This window comes from Carassius auratus, unplaced genomic scaffold (genome assembly GCF_003368295.1).
Source record: "Carassius auratus strain Wakin unplaced genomic scaffold, ASM336829v1 scaf_tig00216569, whole genome shotgun sequence".
NCBI lineage: Eukaryota > Metazoa > Chordata > Actinopteri > Cypriniformes > Cyprinidae > Carassius > Carassius auratus.
Window position 1 is genome coordinate 260,517 of NW_020528637.1, and position 21,911 is coordinate 282,427.

Sequence of the window (21,911 nt, forward strand, 5' to 3'; positions counted from 1 at the left end):
ATTAAATGCAGACCTGCACACTCCAAAAGTCATTTGTTTGTTAAATAACTCATCTCAGGAATGATGTTGCAGAAAATTAAGCATTTGTTAGCAGATGAACATCTATGAGTATTCTTTAAAAGCTCTTTCTCCTTTCACAAACATTGTAGTTAGTTTAATCCATAAAAACAAACTTGCCTCTTCGACTCATTTTTAATCCACCCAGCATTATTAAGCATGGCTCCAAGCAACTGTTTTGCCTTTTGCAAAAGACCTTCTGTGGCATGACGTGGTTTTCAGACCGCAGAACCATGACAAACTTCTTTGAAAAAGGAAGGACTGTATAACTTCTCTAAACATTTTCTCTATTGACTAAAAATTGCAAATAACAGTTCTCCACTGAGTCACCAGATTTGATTTACAGAAGCAACAACCAGAAGGATGTAATAAAGAAACACTCAAACACTGTAAAGTTGATCCCTAATCATTCAGAATGGAGTTAAGAGCCACTTATTCACTGACATGGAAAGTTGCTGCAAATCTGTTCCTACATTACTGCCAAATAATCAGTATCCCTTAGTTTTTTATTTCGGTCTGTCTGTGTCTCTCACTCTCTTGACCCTGCACCCTAATGTAGGGACCAAATCTTTGCCATACATGTTACCGATAAAGGAGAAAGGCTTCTTTAAAAAGTATTTTTATTATGCTGTATATATGTACATGGTGACATTGAAAATATTATTTAAGAATGTTTTGGTGGAAAGCCTTTTTTTTGTATGTATTTGAATAGTCTATTTTACACTGTGAATAGTCGTGTAAATAAATGACATTTTACTGTCATTAATTTCTCCATGGCACAATGTCATTAAAAAGGATTGCAAATCTTACCATGTTCATTGTGTTTCTATATACTTCAAGCCATCAGTTTGCAGGGGAAAAGATTGAACCGGCTTGTCATGTGGTTTCTTTTTTCCTCTATTGCTAAACCATAGACTGATGAAACCAACAGTTGCTACTTGGGAAGTTTTGCTTCTAGATCTCACAAATTTCAACAGTTATTAAATGTGTGGCTCAGTACTTGACAGAGTTCTTATTTCTAAGATCCGTGAACTGACGGTAACTAAACTTTTCCATCGGAATTTAGGAAATTTATTGAGGGCATATGCGAAAAAAATGACAGCGGACACTTTGAAGTGCAAAAACCCTGATGTAATAAAATTTTATTTACAGATATGTACAAAAGTCTCGTCCCTCTTCCTGAAGTGTCAGTGGACCCTCCTAACAGTCCTCAGATATCCCTCTGACCCCCCACCCATGAGGGAGGGGTGTGTTGAGTTGGCAAAATCATAAAAATGTATATGAACACGCGTCTCCTGTGTGTGTTTGTCATTTGAAGCAGTCGTGTTTGCTTGGATCATCTCAAGACATCTCGGCTGGATTCAGAACTCGACCTATAAACAGCAATGACCCTGTGAAGTAAAAACCTACAAATGAAACTGATTCTCCAATGTCACAGAACAGATGTCAAGCAGATCTGTGTGGGTTCATGTAGACTAATAACATGGTTTATGATGGTTGATCACTCTATGGAGAATTACATTTGCAACAAATTAAGTCCCTAAATGTAAATATAATTGGCTTCTCTCTCTTAGGTACAATACAAACATTTTGGCTCAGCTTTTTCCTTTTGATTACACTTTATTTTAAGGTGTCCTTATTCCAGTATTATTATCCATTTAAGTACAGAGTAATATTAACTAACCATATGTACTCACTACATGGATAGGGTTTGGCTAAGGGTTACTTGCATGTTATTATGCATAATTAAGTATTATTATAGTAAGTACATGTTACTTGTGTAACAATGACACCTTAAAATAATGTTACCTTTTTTTGAGAGAGAGAGAGAGAGAGAGAGATTAATACTTTTATTTAGAAAGGATTCATTCATTTAGATCTTTATAATGAAATTTATAATGTCACAAAACAGTCATGAATAGCACAAATGCTTTCAACATTAATAAGAAGAGACTTTGTCAAAAACATTTAAGAATCTTACTGACCGCAAATGTTTGGACATTATATACAATCTAATGTAAGGGTAGAGTAATTTTAAGAATGCATGCTATCAGTGACAATTGCAGATTTTAGTATTTACCTGTACTCATCTGCCGTAAGATAAAGAGAAATGGTCGATCTGCTTTGAAAACCGCTGATCGGGATCTTTTCAGTAGCACCATTGCTAAAAAGAAAAATAGAGGAAGAAAGAAAGCTCGGTCATCAGCTATTTCCCAGCCGATTCACAGCTTGAACAGTCTGTTCAACTATATCCCATCTGTTGACTACAACTGATTCTCAGGTACACATACACCAGGGAGTAGCCTTGCTGAGCAAATAAAAGATTACATCTTACATCTTAAAAAAGAAGAAATAAATCAGGGCTAATATTTGGTAATATTCAGATGTGCTTTTGTCTTCTTCACAACAGAATAATGTTTCTTTCATGTGTTTAACAATGACTTGAGGCTTGTTATAACTACATCAGTGTCCACACTAATGGATGATAATGTTGTGTTTATTATAAGCATGCGCTGCAGTTTTATCATCTGCTGCTCAAATGCTCAAGCTCTTTAGAGCAGGACTGATTTTGATTTTATTTTTTTTTTTTCAGTAAGCAAATTGTCACACCTGTAGCTGAAGCTGCTTTTGTCCCTTCCTCTGTCACTTCTATTCTTGCTTCATGGAAAGCCTCTGATACAAAAAGCCCTTCTCCATCTGTAGGCATATCAAACAGAAGGCTTAATATTCACAGAATGAATCACTGATTTAAACTGATGGTGTTTGTGATTATTACTCAGCATCTGTGACTGGTATAAACTGTTTTCAGTTTAACTGTCCTACCTGAAATGCCTCTAAAATCAGCAGCTGAGGGACTGAAGACATCAGACACACCAAGAGACTGTAAAACAGGCTTCAGATTGAACCTGCTCTGCATCTTAAATCTAAAATACACACACAACAAGGATATATCCAATTTGCATAACATAATATTTGATAAGTTTTTTTTTTTTTTTTTTTTTCATGCAGTTACCTGGGCAGAAATATATCCATCTTAGTGCGTCTTAATCCAGTATCCCACAGTCCCAAAGCACGGGCCGTGAGCTGCTTTTCCAGCTGGAAAAGAGAGGTTTTCCGGTCACTAGGTAAGGCCACCAGTAGCCTGAGTGAGCGATCCAAGTACGGAAGCTCCAGCACTGTGTACTCCTGCTCGGACGGCAGGCGGAAATGCCCTAAGATAGGTGGACAGGTAAATATATACGCTCTTAGCAGAACAATATAGGCTTCCATCAAACTCTTGTATTGGTGTCTGTCTTATTCCTCCCCTTACCAATATTGACTTCAGTTGACTGGTACATCATCGGGACTTTGACTGTGCTGCCATCTGAGAGACTGAAGGGCAGATTCTGGGTGTCAGTGAAGAGAAATTGTTTCTGCCAGGCACCGTGAAACACCACTGTGCTCAGAAGGGCCATGTGCAGTAAACTGACTTGCCTGGAGTCCTCTTCATGGGACTCACTGGACTGAAGCTGCTCCTCTTTTGTCTGGAGATGGTCATCAGCTTTAGAAAAAAATCATACACTTAATAATTTATATGAAAACATACAGTATATATCCTTCATATCCTACATGTACTATAGTTTCGTGTGTCTAAAAAATATTTGGTGTAGAAACATTTTCAAAAATTTTGTGAAGTGAAAATTTTACACAGAATTATAAAGAATTGCAAGTAACACAATTAAACATGTCATTCTGAATTAATTTGACATAATTTATTTTGACATAATTATATTTGAAATCTAATTTGGCATAGTATTTATTTTTATCATATATGTACATAATTAAATTTTTTTTCAAATAATTTCATATTTTAATTCTAATCAATGTTTAATTTGACATATGAAGAGGACATTAGTTGTGTATTTTGTAGTCTGTTCTCAATAGATTTTAGCCGGTTGTCATTGCTAGGAAACATTGTTTTGATTACTGTGTTTACCGTGGTAAATGCATGCTCTAATCGCATTGGTTCTCATGCATATCACGTGACTTTCCAATTTCAGTTTGCTAAGTAGTAAGGCGGGGCCATCTGACTTCAATAGCGAGTAATCAGGCAGGTACAAAAATAAGAAATCCTCCCTAAATCCAGCACTTACAGAGACCGGTATCCCTTTTTTGTTCATAGCAAAGACACTTGAGCGAGTTGCACAGAACAACCTCCTGGACAACAACCAATCTGGCTACAAAAGCGGCCACTCAACTGAGACTGCCCTGCTCTCGGTTACTGAAGCCCTGAGACCGGCAAGAGCAGCTTCCAAAACCTCAGTACTCATCTTGCTGGATCTGTCTGCTGCTTTTGACACATTTAACCACCAGATCCTCCTATCCACCCTGATAAAGATTGGCATCTAAGGAGCCGCACTCCAATGGTTCAAATCTTACCTCTCAGGTAGGTTTTTCAGGGTGTCTTGGAGGGGTGAGGTTTCTAAGTCACAACTTCTTGCTACTGGGGTTCCTCAAGGCTCAGAGCTTGGACCTCTTCTCTTCTCCATCTACATGTCATCATTAGGATCTGACATTCAGAAGCATGGCTTTTCTTATCACTGCTATGCTGATGACACTCAACTCTACTTCTCATCATAACCACATGATCCGACTGTAGCTGTTCGCATTGCAGCCTGTATGAGCGACATTTCTAGCTGGATGAAGGACCATCACCTTCAGTTCAACTTTACTAAGACAGAACTGCTCGTGGTCTCAGCCAACCCAGCACTTCATCACAACTTCTCTATAAAGTTGGGTTTGTTGACCATAACTCCTTCCAGGAAAGACAGGAAACTTGGAGTTTTGATCGATGATCACTTAAGCTTCACAGACCATATTGCTACAATGGCCCCGTCATGCAGATTTGCCTTATACAACATTAGAAAGATTAGACCCTTCCTATCAGAGCAAGTTGGACAGCTCCTTGTACAAGCTCTTGTTCTCTCCAGACTGGACTGTTGTAATGCTCTCTTGGCGGGCCTTCCCGCATGTACTATCAAGCCTCTGCAACTGATCCAGAATGCAGCAGCGAGAGTGGTCTTTAAATAGCTGAAAAAAGAATGTTACACCTCACTTCATCAGTTTATACTGGCTACCAATAGCTGCTCACATCAAACTCAAGGTACTGATGTTTGCCTACAAGACAACAATTCGCGCTGTACCAATATACCTAAACTATAAGCTTGCGTTCAGCAAGTGAATGACACCTTGTGTTGCCATCCCAAAGAGGTGCAAAATCACTATTACGGACCTTTTCCTGGACTGTGCCCAGCTGGTGGAATGACCTCCCTATCTCAATTTGAACAGCTGAGTCTTTGGCCATTTTCAAAAAAAAATTCTACCTGACGAACTAATTCAATTCAATTCTATTATATTCTATTCTATAAAAATAAAAATGTGTACTGTGCTAGACTAACTGAGACTTGTCACAGCATTTGTATACTGTTACTTTCTCGTTCGTCTGACTGCTTCTACTGTTCTCCTCATTTGTAAGTGACTTTGGATAAAAGATTCTGCGAAATTAAATGTAAATGTAAATATATATTTACATAATTAGATTTTAAATTCATTATTATATTTAATTTCAAATCATATCAAATTTTTTTACATTTTAAATGTAATAATAATATAATAATACAACAATTATATATATAATATAATTGTGTATATATATATATATATATATATATATATATATATATATATATATATATATATATATATATATATATATATATATATATACACAAATTCTAATCAATATTTAATAATACATAATTATATTTTAAAATCATAATCATATGTAAATTCAAATCAGTATTTCATTTTACATCATATGTACAGTATTTACATAACACTATAAAACTGTATATTTATGTTGGGGTATATTTTTGTATGTTTTTGTAGGCCATTTATATCCAGCACTTAAAATGATATTGGAGACAATCTAAATCTAAATGATGAATATGTGGTGGTTTATGGAAACTGCTTTGACTGTTAGTCAATATAAGCTCACCTTTACTCTGGGAACGTGTCCATTGCTGTAGCCGACTATGAGTGTGGTTTGGATTACTGAAGTTTACACTCAGTAGACTACTGTTACCCCATCCCAAGGCATGCTGGGTAAATTCTGGCAGGAGTTTCACACCACTGTGGACAAATAAGGCGTTGGCAAGCTGAAGCCGCACCCTATCACTGGAATTACCCAGGTCTCCTTGTGGCTGAGACAGAATGTCCTGCACTCGAGCATCTGCAAGGAGACCATTGTATCATCAAAACTGTCATGTTAACTTTTCAAGCATTCGACAAACGCAAGGAGTGCAGGTTGTCAGACATGGCTGATTTATATTTTGAACTATTTAGGAAAACAACATACAGATTACAGGTGTGCCGCTATTTTCCTCTTACCATTCACGTCATATCCCAGGGTTTCCTCAAGTTGGGCACGAGTGTTTCCCCGGGCACCGAACTGCAGAAGACCCAGACACAATGAGACGCTGGCTGGGGACACGATCAGGTTGGAGTTGTTCTCCATCTCTGTGAGTGTTTGGTAGAGGCTGATGCCAAACTGTGTGTGCTGATCATTGTGATTGTTGCCATGGCAGCGCTCCAGCAGCCACAAACAGAGCAACAGGGACGTAACAGACAGCTGATGCATGATCAACGGGTCAAAATCTGCAAATGCAAAATTATTATTGTTTTCCAGAACAGCTTAAATATTATTCATGCATGTGGTTACAAGTTGAAATAATAAAATATAGATCATGCATTTGATATCTATCAAAGATAACCTAATAATTTACTTCTGTTGGTGTAACCCAAAATAATACTAGCTACTATCAATCACTTTTCAGCAGCACAACTTTTGCAAGCAAGGATAAACTTGGTTAATCTTTATAATAGATTTGATTCATTGAATGAATTAAAACAATTAAATTAAATTACAGGATAATTTACAAAAAAAATAAATAATAATAATCTGTCATCAATGATGACATAATTTTCAGTTTTGGGTGAACTATGCAACAGCCCCCATATATCCAATATTAATGCAAGATGAAACGGTACATCACAATATTAAAATAATGAAATTAAACTTCTGAACAGAAATCCTTGCTATATTTATATAGTTTTGTATTGATTTTGATCAAAATAGGCCTATAATTAAAACATATAATAAAAAATATATAGTATAATTAAAAAATAATAATTCAAACAAAATATAATTCAAATGTACGATTGAATTAAACTATTTAAAAGTACTTATTATATAGTATAATAATAATAATAATAAAAAACATATTATTAAAATGTATGACTGAATGAAATTATTTAGGAACTTCTTACCTGCCGCTCGTGCTCTGGATTGGTTGAGTGTCAGCTGCTCCTGATGTTCACTGTCAGTCCAGGAGGATGTGCGTTCGCCCTGATCCTCCACGCCAGGACAACTGATTGAAAGAGCTGTCGATCATGAGACCTTGTTTAAAGGGAGAGCTTCGTGTTTGTGGTCTCCGGCGGCGATGTCCGTACCACTCGGTCAGAATTCCTGCCTCCCGCCCGGCGCTATAAGGAGCCAGGCAGAGGGAGGCATGCGCTCGACCAGCAAATCCGCACTCCACAAGTTCAGCCGGACACACACACACACACACACACACACACACATAATAGAGAGAGGAAGTCATTACACAAGCAGCTTGTTCTTTTGATAGCGTGAGCAAATGCCATCCCAGCATGCTGCATCAGCATTTCTGCAAGAGATGCCATTAAACATTTAAAATTCTCATGTAATCAATGCCAAGGTGTGAGCTTTACCAAACTGTTAACATCTCCATACACTTTAATTACTGATTGATTGAAAGAGGCGTTATACTCTCCAAGCTGCATGTATTTGAACAAAACTAAATAAATCAGCAATATTGTGAAATATTACTCTAATACATATTTGTTAAATTTAGGTACTGGATTAGGGATGTAGAATGTGGTCATGCAAAATATGTGCTTTATAAGTGCTAATAAACATCCAATAGCTTTTGTTAATAATAGGCATGCTAATAAGCAACTAGTACTGAGAATTTATCCCTATACTAAAGTGTTAGCGAATATTTATTTTAAACAACTGTTATACATTGTCAAAGTCAGATCTCCACTGTAAGTGGAGTTTCCACAAATGACCCTAATGGATTGAAGAAACATTTTTCCCATGCTAAACAGCAAGCGTGAAATGATCAGTAAGCATCAGGTATTTGGACGGTGCCCATCAGAAGGCATGTTAATTAGTAGAACCAACTTGGCAAGCCATCAGTGGAGAATACAGATTCTTTAATTCCAGTATTCCATTCATGAAACTTGAATTTTTAAGAAGGGAAATGATGATGGGAAAGTCACGGTCACTTGGGCAAGGACAATGCACCCAAAGGAACGCCGTCCCTTTCATCTCGAGGTTGGATATTTAAAAGTTGGTACGCAAACATACTTTGAATAGGGAAAATTATTTAATGGTTGAAATATTAATGAACTAAAACATTAAAAGTTTTTAAAAATATCTCTAAAAACACTCTTTAGCCCTTTAACTTATAATTGGATCGTTTTAAGTGGAAATAGCCAATACATCAGAGTGTGTGACATTCACTGCCTCGACATACTACTGCAGGTTCAGAATTACATTCTCACAATTAAGTATGTAGTGGATTGCATTATATGATAATAATTTTATATATTAGTGTCATGATGGTGATGGTTGTAATAATAATACCACCTTAATAGGTAATTATTAGTAATATTACTAATTAGTAATATTATTAATATAAAGTGAGTATGAATACTAATAATATGCATCATCACTGTTATAAATATTAATACATGTGTATATTAATACACATTAATAGTAAAAGTTATTATTATTAATAGGGTAAGCAGTACTACTTATGCTATAGTATGCAATAATAACTTTTTTAAATTTTGGAATTAATTGCTATTACTATTCCTGTTAATAATAGTAATTATTATTATTAACTTTAGTAGTAATTATGGTTGCACTTTATTTACAGTACGTGTACTAACATGTACTTATAGTGTACTTACAGTGTATTTATCTAAGAAAGTTCTGGTAATACAAGGTAACTACATGGGGTAGGGTTAGGTTTAGGGGTAGGTTCAGGGTTAGTACCTAGTTATTACATAGTTATTGTAATTATTATAATAAGTACATATGTACATGAGGAACAGGACTGTAAAATAAAGTGCTACCGTAATTATTATTAATAATAATAATAATAATAATAATAATAATAAAGGTGAGTACTAATACTAATATCTGTGAATAATATTCATCATTACTGTTACGAATATTAATAAATGTGTATTTTAATACACACTGATAGTAGAAGTTTTAAATTACTGTTATTCAGCTATGTAAGTTATATTGGTCACTTTAGTTTAGAGACCGGTTCTCACTATTAAGTAACTATTAACTACAACTTTTGCCCCTATAAACTCCTAATTTGCTGCATATTAATAGTCATCGAGGTAGCTGGTTCACAGAAATTGACTTTATTAGATCTGGCTTATGTTCTAGCAGGGAACTACTCTCCGTCGTTCACCCCTCCTGCCCTATTTCTGTAGCTCTATGGCTGCTGGAGTGGATTACCAGAATCCCAGTCCAGAGCCGGAGCGCAGTAGCACTGAGAGGCGGTGTCGCCAGAGCGATGTGCCAGGTACGCTCATGGGATTAGCTGGGAACGTGTGGGGAGTGATCTGGCACTGAGAGAGGGCCAACTCACAAGGGCTGTCCTGTATGTGTTCAAGTTACATGATTGTAACGAAACAAGAACATCTTTGACCCCACACTGAACCAAGTTTTGAAAAGAACTGTAAGATTCATAAAGGTAACTGATAGTAATGGTTTGATTAACATGTTGCATATTACTAGAATGAAGTGTAAGACTTGTACCCTGTGTATGACAACATGAACATATTGGCAATATTATGCACAAGATGAAATGCACTTGGATAAAGAATTTCTAAACAATTTATAACATAACCCAGTGACCAACTGTTGTAAAAGTATGCGGCTTCCCACAGTTCATTATTTTATTTTTATTTTTTTCTCAGAGAAACAGCTGCTAACCCCTATAATAACCATAATAATTATTTGGGTTTTGTTTTTACAACATCAACAGCAAGTAATTCACACCATAATTGTATATTTGTAAACACAGACATTAATGAGTTCCTTGATTATTTTCTTGTCTATCCATATAATCACTGATATTTTGCACAGGGCACTGACATCTGTCACTGAGAGGTCATTACAACAAAATAATTACATATAATTTAAAATGTGTGATAATGTAAAGCATTACATTCAGATAAAAAAAAAACATAATTTTCTTAAACTCTTACATGGAACAAATAGTGAAACTGTACAAACTGTGGAGATTTCTATATTATCTCTAATAATGAGTGACCTGCCTCATGTCTAGCTGCTGTGTAGTTACCATTTTAAACCACTAGGTGACAGAGTTTTATTCTTCGACGAACTCTCTGACATAAGCAATGAATCCCTTTTGTTATAACAACTATTACGAAACACTATAGAATACCACAACATACAACAAATACAAGTCAATTTGATTCAGTCTTTAAGTCATTCATTATGAATGCACATTCTTAAGGATGGCCTACTGCTAATAAAACAAATTCACTGTAGCTTAAATATAGTTCACCAAAAAAATTCTGTCATCCTTGACTCACCCTCTTGTCATCCCAAACCCAAAATGTGATATTTTAATTAAACCTATGTTTCTGTCCCTCCATTAAAAGTCAATGCACATGTTTGTGCACATATAGAGTTTACCATATGTTTTCATGTGAATTAAATCTGCTCATATAAAGTGATCACACCTCTTCGCAATACTTATTAAACTGCAATTATTTGTCAACACCTTTATGACCTGAAGTTTTGATTACCTGGACTTTCAATGAATCATCTCAGGTTTCATTAAAATATCTTAATGTTGTGTTTCACATGATTATTGTGAGTTTAGAACAATATGACAGTGAGTTATTCATGAAAGAATTCTCCTTTTTGGGTGAACGATCGGTTTAAGGGTTTTCCACATTTAAATACTCAGCTTCTTGCTATTATAGAAGACCTAAAAATTCCCCCGTTAAGACCTGCATGCAGGCTGATGAGATGATTGTCCTGCATGAGTCAGATATAAAATTCTTGCTCTTCCTCCGCAAAGCCTTCTTGACTACAATCATCTACTGTCACAATGCCATTGCTGTTCTGCTGCCCTTTGTCCTGCAACACATCTTTCACATTCTTTGGCTGTGGTTTGTGTACTACACAAGGTGTGGATTTAGCAGAGATGCTCTGTGCTCTAGATGGCACATGAGTCTGTCTTATGGAGGAGGCATTATTATAGTTCAGATCAGAAAAGTCAAGACCTCCATCTGTTGGAGGAGCGGACTTGGGCCGCATTGCTCGGGCCTTTAAATGGGGTCTCAGCTGTGGATGGGAATAACCTGAGACCACCGATAAGTCCACAGAGCTGCCGCTGATGGTCTGTCCCGTGTCCACATCTGTCTCTTCGGCTCCCACTAGTGTATCGACATTGACACGGAAAATTGGAGCGGCCATTGAAGAGTAGCAGCGAGGACGGAAGCTTGAAGGAGAGGCACACGAGGAGCGGGACTCGTCTGTAGGCAGAGAAAAGAGGGACTGTGTGCGGTGGCCTGTCCATCCTGCGCGTAAGAGCTCCACATCCCTCTGGAGCCTCTCCATGCGGCCCTCCTGATCGCACAGCGTGGCCGTCCTGGAGGTGACCGGAGACGGAAGGGTCTGGGTCCGTGAACGTGATGAGTTCCGGTGATAACGGCGATTTCGATAAGAGGCGGGCCCGCGGCCGTATGGTGGAGGAGGTGGAGGGGGCAGCTCGGGTGGAGGAGGGGAGGTAACCGGAGGATCATCAGGAGGAAGGTGACAGAACTTTGCAATAGTGTGCTTGCGGTAATACCGTGAACCTTGAACCTGACAAAGTCAAAATGAGAGCATGAATTTATGTGCAATTAATATGTTCAGAACACCATTTTTGAAGATCCTAGTACCTATTTTTATTTGGTCCCAAATAAAGGTGGCCTTAATTACTAATTACTTACATTTAAATTAATCATTTGATGCAATGCACTTAGTGTACATACATGGTTTTACACTGTACAGATATATAAAAAAAACCTGCATGTAATCACATCTGCAATGTATTTCTGCAATTACATTTATAATTACACTGTTGACCCATCTCTTACACCTTATCCCACCCTTAAACCTACCCATACAACTAAACAGCCAACAAAAGAGTTTTGCAATACAATATGAACACAATAAGTATATTGTACTTTTTTATGATGTATGTACATAGTAGTTAAGGCCATCTAATATAAAGTGGGACCGTATTATATTGATAATAAAATCTACACAAACATTACCATTTAGAAGTTTGGAATGTGTATAATTTTTTTTTTATTTTTTTTATAATGGTATCCAAGACTGCATTTATCTGATCGAAAATACAGCAAAAACTGTAACAGTAAACCTCAATGTGTGATATTAAGGATATTTTGTTTAACTTTTGTATAATACATATTTGGTTGCCATTTAACAATCTATGTTGATATAAAATCTGATATTAAAGCAAAACAAGTTAAGAAGCAGCTGCTTTAAATCTTGAACTGTTCACGTGGCAATATGATGAACAACATATCTGCAGTTAGCTGTCAAAATAGTTTGACATTAAACAAAAATAGCTTGGGAAAGGGAACCATGTTCCTGCAAATGCCAAGCAAAACACAATGTAGGAATGCGGCTTTGATAAGGTAACTGTATACCTGTGTGTGTGTGTGTGTGTGTGTGTGTGTGAGAGAGAGAGAGAGAGAGAGAGAGAGAGAGAGGAAAGAGAGAGAGAGAAAGAGGAAAATGTATCTTAAACCTAGCAAGCATTGTTGAGTGTGTGTGCATTAGAGTAACAGAGTTCCACTGTTTTCTGCCTCACACCTCACTGCACATTCCCTCCATCCCTCTACCTCTCCCTCGATCATTTCCCTCTGTTGCTTTATTTGGTTTTCCATCCATCTTTGAGCCTCATTGTGCCCTTCTTCCTCACTGTTCCACTCGCACATTTCCCCGGTTTTCCACATTCATACATTTCTTTCATTATAAGCCATTATATTCATTCTGTATGTACTGTATATCCCTCAAAATAGTAGATATCTCCCTGTATGAAAATTATGAACTCATTGAGCACCAAATTTGAGTAAAACTGTCTTCGGCGTGTAAACAAATGTATAGTTGCGTAAAAATGTTGTAATTATTTCAGTATCTTGCGTATTTACAATTCAGTTCTAAAGTGTTTTTTGAAAATAGTCTCATATTTATGTTTTCAACAATACAGTAAAATATGTCTATTTGTCAAATATAAAATGTACTGTTTTCTGCTTTTTAAAATGTATTCCTGTCATAGCAGCTATTACTCATATTTAATATACTCCCGTCCCCGTTGTTTTCCAAACATTAAATGTTTCAAATGTTCTGCAGCAGATTATAGTCCATAAACTGAGAGAGCTTGTCTATGTGTCTGAATGTACAACCATTTCAGCTTCTCTCCATTTGAGACATAAAGTGTATTATGTGTGAAATCCTCTCTGTGCCATTTGGCACCAGCAGGGGTTGATTAGTAATTAGGCTGTAGTGACAGAGAGTCAGACCTGCTTTGATCGCAGCTAATCCAGGTCAGGCAGAATTGACCTGTATGTGCTTGTGTGTTAGTTCATTTGGTTTGTTTGAATATTTTTACATTGAGTACAGTCTTTCCACACACATAAACACACAAACACAAAAGGCCAGAGGTGTTTGGATCCAAACCAGGACACATTTAAAAAATAATAATAAATGTGTACAATTTATGCAAATGCCTTGGTGTCTGCATACAATTTTTTCCCCCGTATGCAACTCTGCGGGGTGTTTAAGCAGTAATGCTCTGTTCAGTTGCCTGGGCTGAACCTGAGCTCAATATCAATTTGGCTCAAAACTGTGTAGTGACAACAGCAGTTTTCTACAGTAACTAGGTAACAACTCAGGAAGGGAAGGTCGCGCTGCTTCCCTTTTTTCAATTTTGGTTTGTTTGGTTTCTATCAAAACACCCCTCAGGACACCACAGCAAGAGAATAATATGAGCTGCTCTCTGAAGGTGATTTCTGAGTTATGGAAGCATTTTCCTCATTATTTTTATCCATATTCATGAAAGAACATTTCTGAATAAAGAGCCCTAAGCCTCGAATCAAAGCAACTCAGATGAAGCACAATACATCATTCACAATTAAAAGTAGTATATATAAGAAAATCTAAAGATAAGACATGTTTAAAACTATGAATGAACTACTCAGTCCCACAGAAAATACTGTATATAATGTAATGCAATTAGTTTGGGATAACAGATTTTGTAGCCTAACACTACCACGTCCCATGTTAACCTCATTTGACTATTGTTACCTAGTTAGTACTAATTAATTTGCAAAAACTCATCAAAAGTTTGCAAAAGGTTTTTCTAATAGTAAAAGGTTTCAAAAGGTTTATTGGCTATTGATGCATAACATATTGTGCTTTTTAATCCAACATTACAAATGTAGGTTATCATGTATGAATAATACATATGAATATTAAAATATATCAGAATATATATGGAAAAGTACATTATATATATATATTTTATTTTCTTTTACATTTTATTCACCTTCACTGACTGTCCAGTGGTTTGTGAAAATTATTTAGCACAAACATTCCCTGTAGAGTCTCATTTATTAAGAGTTCATATAATAATATGTAAAATATATACACTGCAACTTCATGAACTCTTATTATTACAATACTTTAGAACACTAGGGTTACTGCTGACAGTTCATTAAAATAACGATTGTGTAATGTTTAAGATGTCATATATATATATATACAAAATCTCATAGCTTTGAGATATATTTTCTAATCATACATATTCTGTGTCGTACCTGTAGCAATATTTTGTTCCCGTCATAATAATTTGTTTGCCAGCGGACGTCGCTGATAGGCGTGCAGGGACATGGCAGCAGTGGGACAAGTTCACCAACATCCCTCACTCTGATCTCCATCACAGCATTTTCAGTGGGGACGAGGTTCTGGCCACGGGGCATCCGCTTGAATGACAGCTGGATTTCTGTTTCAGGGTTGGAGTAGACTACACAGAAACAGAAATCCTCCTTCTTCTGGGCTAGCCTTCGGCGCAGGAGCAGCCTGTACATACGCACCTGTTCGTTGTAGGTCTCGTAGCGACAATAGACTGTAAAGCGCACAATTTCTTTGCCGTAGTGGACTTGGCGAAGCGCCCATAGTGGTGTGCCTGGTGCAAGTGTAACAAAGTCCTGGTTGGCTGGAGAAAATGGTAAGAGGCCTCGCCCGTTCACCCTCTCTGTGTGGTGGTATCGCCACGGTGGGCATCTCAGCTGATTGTGGAGACGTTCAAGACTCTCGTCACCTCTATATTCATCCTGTAGAAACAGGATTACAGCCAAGGCTGGCTGGTGTGATGGTGGTTCGGTGACGCGCTGCAGGCGGACCTTGGGCTTTCGAGAGAGACCACCTGCCCGTTCTGACACCCTGAAGAGGGTCAGATCAGGGTGGAGCCAGGAGAGGACCCGATCAGCAGCTTGCTGGAGCGTTTTGGCCTGACCGGGGTCAGTGATGATGTGGATAGAAACTAGGAAAGGATCTTGTAGGTCCCCCATGGACAAATCACCTAAAAGATGAGAAAATGATCCATCAAAATATGAAGCTAAACTGATTTAATATCATATATTACACTATGTTAGTTATAGTTGTGATGAAACAGAAACAGCAAGAAGAGCTCTTCTTCGTTTATGTGAAAAATATAAAAGTGAACAGATTATAAAAATAGAAAACAAATTATGGAATTGGATCGAGGGAGATGTGAACTCAAGATTGTGGTTTGGATAGGTTACAAGAGAGAAGTTTCACAGGAAAATAAAGTTCTACATTTTAGTAAAAAACAACAACACACTTAGTTCTTCCCTTTATTTGTATTAGGTGTATTAGTGTGTTACATGTTCTGCTTTATTCTTGCCTCAGGAGTCACTGTAAGACTACTTTGGTTTGAACATCTATAAAGGAAAGAACAGTACCAAATTGAGAAAATGGATTGGCTCCCAAGACTGAATGAAATCTTTACATCTATGCGCTCCTATTCTGTAATCCGCCTGTATAGTGAACAGTGAAGCCTCATTAGTTGCATTAGTGGATGGTTAGTAACCCTGGAGAAATGCTTTGGTTGCCTGTAGGACTTCTTAAAAACGTTTGGCCTTCCACTGAATCTTTGACCACAGTGAGCCCAAATATCCCTAAAAGCACAAAAGTACATGAAAGCCCCCCTTAACAAAGTGTTCAAGGCAAATGTGACGTTTTGTGACTGCAACAGAGCATCAATTAAAGAATTTCATGAATGACTGTATATGACGTGTGAAAACACATGATGTCTCTTCATTATGAGTAACGCTGCACAACATAACAAGTCCTTCAAACCCCCTCTTTGATATATTCATCCACCTGCCATAATCTAGCAACAACAGCAGCAAAACTCGTGTTGTTATTATATTATGAGAAAAAATGTGTAGCTATTCTCATGTATAAAAAAAACAAAAAAACAAAACAAATATAGCAGAAAGTGGCAGAAAATGGACAGCTGCCTCTTTCTTTTTGCCCACTCTTTTTATTTTTTTACCCCAAACTCTCCTGACTCATGGGACCCGTCCCACTTTGTTTGTTGTTTAAGGTTGGGGGCACCAGAGGTCGAGGGAACGCTATGCTCTTACACACTTGCACACAAAAACACACTCACGCAAGTAAACATTCTTCTCTAGTTGCACTGCACTCTTGCAGGTGTAAATGACGCACATCTGAGTTCAATGAAGGATCCTTTCAATCGATCAGTGTGGAAAAACCAAGCAGTGTGTTCACTAGGCAAAGGTACTTGTTCAGTCTTAAAAACACACAACACATTCTCTATTGTACAGTATGACCTTTAGAAACATACATATGCAGACAGCCGTACAACAGACCTAATGTGATCCATTTATTAATGTTTTAATTACCACACGCTTTCAGCTGGAAGAAATTAAATGTGAATGTTAGGGCACTTTGCCCCGAAGACACATGGTTTTTTCAGACACTGTTTACAGGGCACTATTTATAGTAAACTGCATAATTTGAATTATTACTGATGCAATTTTGAGAAGAAACCACAGATACTGAACATAATCACGTTATCTGATAGATTTCACTCAAAGAAAATGGTGACTTAAAATAAAATTTATTTTTAAATGTTAGTTTTCATTGGAACATTGGCCAGTTTGTATTTATCACATTTATCATGTTAATGGTTTATAACAAATAATCTATCTATCTAGCCATCCATCCATCCATATATATATATATATATATATATATATATATATATATATAGATAGATAGATAGATAGATAGATACATAGATAGATAGGTAGATAGATAGATAGATAGATAGATAGATATATAGTTATTCTGTGATATTTTTTCCGTTTAAATTTTTTATATTATTATTCTGTCACTCTGAAAATTCAAGAAGATTCAAGAAGCCTCGATCACTTTAAACCATCTGTAATCTGAGTTGAGTCTGTAATGGAATGTAATCTGGCTGTCCGACTTAAGCAACTAACATTAAATAAGACACCATATTTATCCCCAGATTAACCCTCCCTAATATACACACCAATCTGGTGTCAATTTTTACTTTAAGTGACTATTTCTCTCTGATCTGACGATTTGTTGGTGTGCCATAATTGTTTTAGGTGGATTTTTGACTCTTTGAAACTAGTTTAAATGTTACCACATGAAGCCCTTTTTTCAGTGCAGTTAAGTGTCCAGAGCTGTAAAGGGGCGAAACAGATTTCACTGAATATGCACTTGAGTTGTTAGTGAACAAAGATATATAGAAGAAAGTATTGTGCACGTGGATACAGAGAGAATCTGATGAGCTGCAGAAGTGGCAAAATGCTGACATGACTGATGATGCAGCATTAAGCAGTTATTCATGGCAGCCTTTCAAGAAAGCATACTGTCATGTCATTAAAAAACAGACAGAATGCAGAAACAATACGGGGAAATGTGGTGGAAAAGAAACAGATCTCTCATTCATGCAAAGGTGCTCAGACAAAGAAAAGACATAGACAGTAAATGAATTCTACAGAACTCCCTTTCTAGACATTAATTCATGTCTATAAGCAGGATAAAATAAAAATACATATTATTCAATAAATACATTTATTTTGATTCATAATTGTTGAATATTCTACTGTAAATTGCACTGTCATCAAATTATTTTTTTCATATGTGAGAACAACATCGACTCATTTTAGCATTTCATTCTTCTCCAGCCCCACTAGTTATCCACATTATACCTCAAACCATCTCATTCTGTTTTCTTCATTTTCTGTCCGAGTCCACATTGAACCACTTTTCTTCATTCTTCAAGAAATTATGCACAGTCTATTATGTGGTGTCCTTGAAGGGCTCTAGGTTTTAGTGTGTGTGTGTGTGTGAGTAGGTGAGTGAGAGAGTGCTTCCTGCACTGTCACTAGGAGGAGTGTTTCCTGCTTCCCAGATTAATGGGCTAATATTGGACATTAATCCCTCCATAGGGAAACAGACGGGGCCCGACGCAGCCACGAGGAAAGGTCAGCCCCAGATACACACACAAGCATGTACTCACACACAAACAAACGGAGGTGATAGAGCTCTCAAAGCACTTCAAGCAGTGATTCCCCGAACAAACTCATCTCACTGTCATGGCAACAGTTGTCAAGTGTTTCAAATGACAGAAATCTTCCTCTTCTAAATTGTAATGTGCTTTTCAAAATACAAACGAAACCAACAGCATTTTTAGAAAGAATAGTCTCTTATAAACCCTAAATGAGCACAAGGTGGAAGCGGAAAAGGGACTATTAGGACATAACATATGGCGAATATGTGTTTGAAAATTGATCTGAACTGCATAAAGGGGAATATAAAAAACAAGTGGCATGTACTCACTGCTTGCTGATGACATAAGACTGTAGTCAGACCTGAGAAGAGAGTGAATGACAGAAAGGGGAGAGAGAAACAGAGAGAGACTTTTGTTAGAGACTGTTACAGTGATTTAGGATCCCAAGGTTTCAAAAGGAAGGTCCTACATCTGGATAAACAATCCTGGGTGTTATGGTATACAGTGTGTGTTAGTGTGTAGTAATGTCTCTAGTGTATTACACACATATATATGTAATGTAGGTTATGATAAAATGTTGTTTCTTGCTGATTTGTATCAGAAACCGTGTATTCCCTCTGATGAGGAAGGAAAAAATGAAGTAAAAGGCCTATTTGACATATCTCATAACTTATGTACATGTGTCTTACATAGTGACCTAGTCATTTGGTTTCCATTGTACATTCTTTTTTTTTCTTTTATCGCTCTCTGGTCAATCTTTTCCCTTTCCTCTCCCTCTGTCTTTTTCCTGTTTCTCTGGTAGTGAAAACAGTGTAACAGGGTATTAAATTATTTTTAAGAACAGGGAAATTCCACGTAGTTAAACTTGAGTTTTAAATGTTCTAATTGAATGCTGCAATAGTATGGTCTGAACAAGTATGTGGGGCATTGGTTCAACACTTCTGTTTGCAAGTTTGGAATCAGTAAATTATTATTATTATTATTTTTTATATTCATTTCAAATTTCTATTCATCAAAGAATCAAGTTTTCTACAAATATATAAACAATCACAAACCCAAACTTTTTAAAAACTATGGTCTATAATTTTCATTTAACAGCAAAATCACCTTTATGTACTTCTATGTAATACTTAATACAAATTAAATCCTTATAACAGTCTATAAATGTGGTTAGTAATGTCATTACAGTGAATCTTTTATGTTTTATCTTCAGTGCTGTAGTTTTCTCCCTATTGTTCACACTTAAACAATGCACTCACAAGCATCATTAAAAAACATCCTTTTTGAAAGTCTCTGATTTACTGCCATCAATTATGTTTACAGTTACTGTTGTTAAATGAACTAAATGAAAGTATAAGCCACACACAACATCTGCTAACTCTCATTTAGCACCAAGACAGCCATGTTACAACAAAATCTGACATTTAGAAAATTTTCTTAGCTTTTTTATCTTAAGTGGCTAATCAAAAAAGCTTGGAAGATATTCAGTATAGATCAACATAACAATTTTTTGGGTCAGAATAATAATTTCTAAGTGTTTTTTTTTTTTTTTTTTTTTTTTTTACATTACAGGTTGTAGTTCAAACTCAACACAAGATTTGAGATTAGAAAACTATCACCATATGAGTTTAAACCCCAGGACGCTCATGGTTTTAATGTAAGTGGCTTTGGATAAATGCATCAGCTAATTGAAGAGTTAGTCATTAGAAAGGTACCAAGGCCATTTTCTTCAGGACAAATGACTTAAAACGTACCTACATAAATAATATTCTAAAGCAGATATACAGATATATACCATACAGAAAGATGGAAGAGGACAGAGAGGATAGTCAACTATCTACTAAATCACCATACCTAGCTTACACCAACAAGACAGAACAGCCATTATCATATGACATAGGCCTACCTATAAAAAAACCAGGATGCATCTTTTCATCGATCACAGCTGAAATCACAGAATGATGGTACAGATCATACATGACTTTGAGATAATAGAGAGTTAAATCTATGTGATTAGTATATTGGCTACTTCTGACACTCTCTTGTGCTAAAAAGCCTGAGCAGTATGCCCTAATACCTCAGATCATTGGCTTTCAAGCTACTTTTCAGCAGTAAATCTCTGCGCCAGATGTCTTGGGTGTTAATACTAAACAACAGATGGTTAAATGAGAAACGGACCAAACGAGGTAGAAACCAAACGAGAGAAAAAAAAAAAAAAGCGCACTGATGGTTTTATTGATGACCTGTCCTGCCCTGCTCAGGTATCCGAATCCTCATCAAGTGACTCACTTTAAATGAATCAGATTCTTATATTTATACTACATTGATGTCTATCCTATTTAGTGCATTATAACTAGGCTATATTCCCTATCCTGTGTAGCCTATTTCATGTTCTTTGTTAAAATAAGCGCGTGTATCATTACTCACCCTCCGGTCTCCGCTCCCGAATCAGCGCACTCATCTTCAACTGAATTCTCCATCTCTGGTGAAAGTGACAGTAACTTCACATACCTCCCGTTTTCTCTCATGCACTTTAACGCTCACCTATACTACACAAAATGAAGGCGACTAAACTTGTTAAAGCTTGGATGAACAACCGTCTCCAGTAACGGTGACAGGGACAGATAGTAGTGACAAGACACGCAGAGTCTGCCTGATCCGGTTCTTCGTGAAGCTTGTGCGTCACCGCCGTTCATGCACCTCAATAGCGGCGCGTTTACCGCTCCCAGGTGGCCCAACGCAGTTAAAGCGAGTACGCACTTATTGACCAAGAGACGAACAAAATAAGAACCCAGTCTGTGGAATGTGGAAATTAGGAAAGAGAGAGAGAGAGAGAGAGTGAGTGAGAGAGAGAGAGAGAGAGAGAGAGAGAGGGGTTCTTTAGCTAAAGCTCTTGTATTATGAAAGGATTTGGCTAATTGACTACATTTAAGTTTAATAATATAGGCGCAGTGTTTAATTAGGCTATTTTGCAGCAAAAAAATAAATAAAATA

General features: G+C 36.8%; 2 protein-coding genes across 2 annotated transcripts; both read right to left on the reverse strand.

Annotated features, from left to right (window-relative positions):
* Positions 1-1,382: 1,382 nt before the first annotated feature.
* LOC113098488 (probable serpin E3) lies at positions 1,383-6,736 on the reverse strand. Its single transcript, XM_026263597.1, has 8 exons — positions 6,487-6,736; positions 6,095-6,328; positions 3,368-3,598; positions 3,071-3,269; positions 2,881-2,981; positions 2,668-2,754; positions 2,138-2,221; positions 1,383-1,448 (listed from the first exon to the last, which is right to left on the reverse strand). The coding sequence occupies exons 1-8, from the start codon at positions 6,734-6,736 to the stop codon at positions 1,399-1,401; spliced, it is 1,236 nt and encodes a 411-aa protein (XP_026119382.1). The 3' UTR covers positions 1,383-1,398.
* A 4,554-nt stretch (positions 6,737-11,290) lies between these two features.
* LOC113098495 (protein FAM124A-like) lies at positions 11,291-21,413 on the reverse strand. Its single transcript, XM_026263603.1, has 4 exons — positions 21,345-21,413; positions 19,247-19,278; positions 15,139-15,902; positions 11,291-12,112 (listed from the first exon to the last, which is right to left on the reverse strand). The coding sequence occupies exons 1-4, from the start codon at positions 21,395-21,397 to the stop codon at positions 11,291-11,293; spliced, it is 1,671 nt and encodes a 556-aa protein (XP_026119388.1). The 5' UTR covers positions 21,398-21,413.
* Between the last annotated feature and the right edge of the window lie 498 nt (positions 21,414-21,911).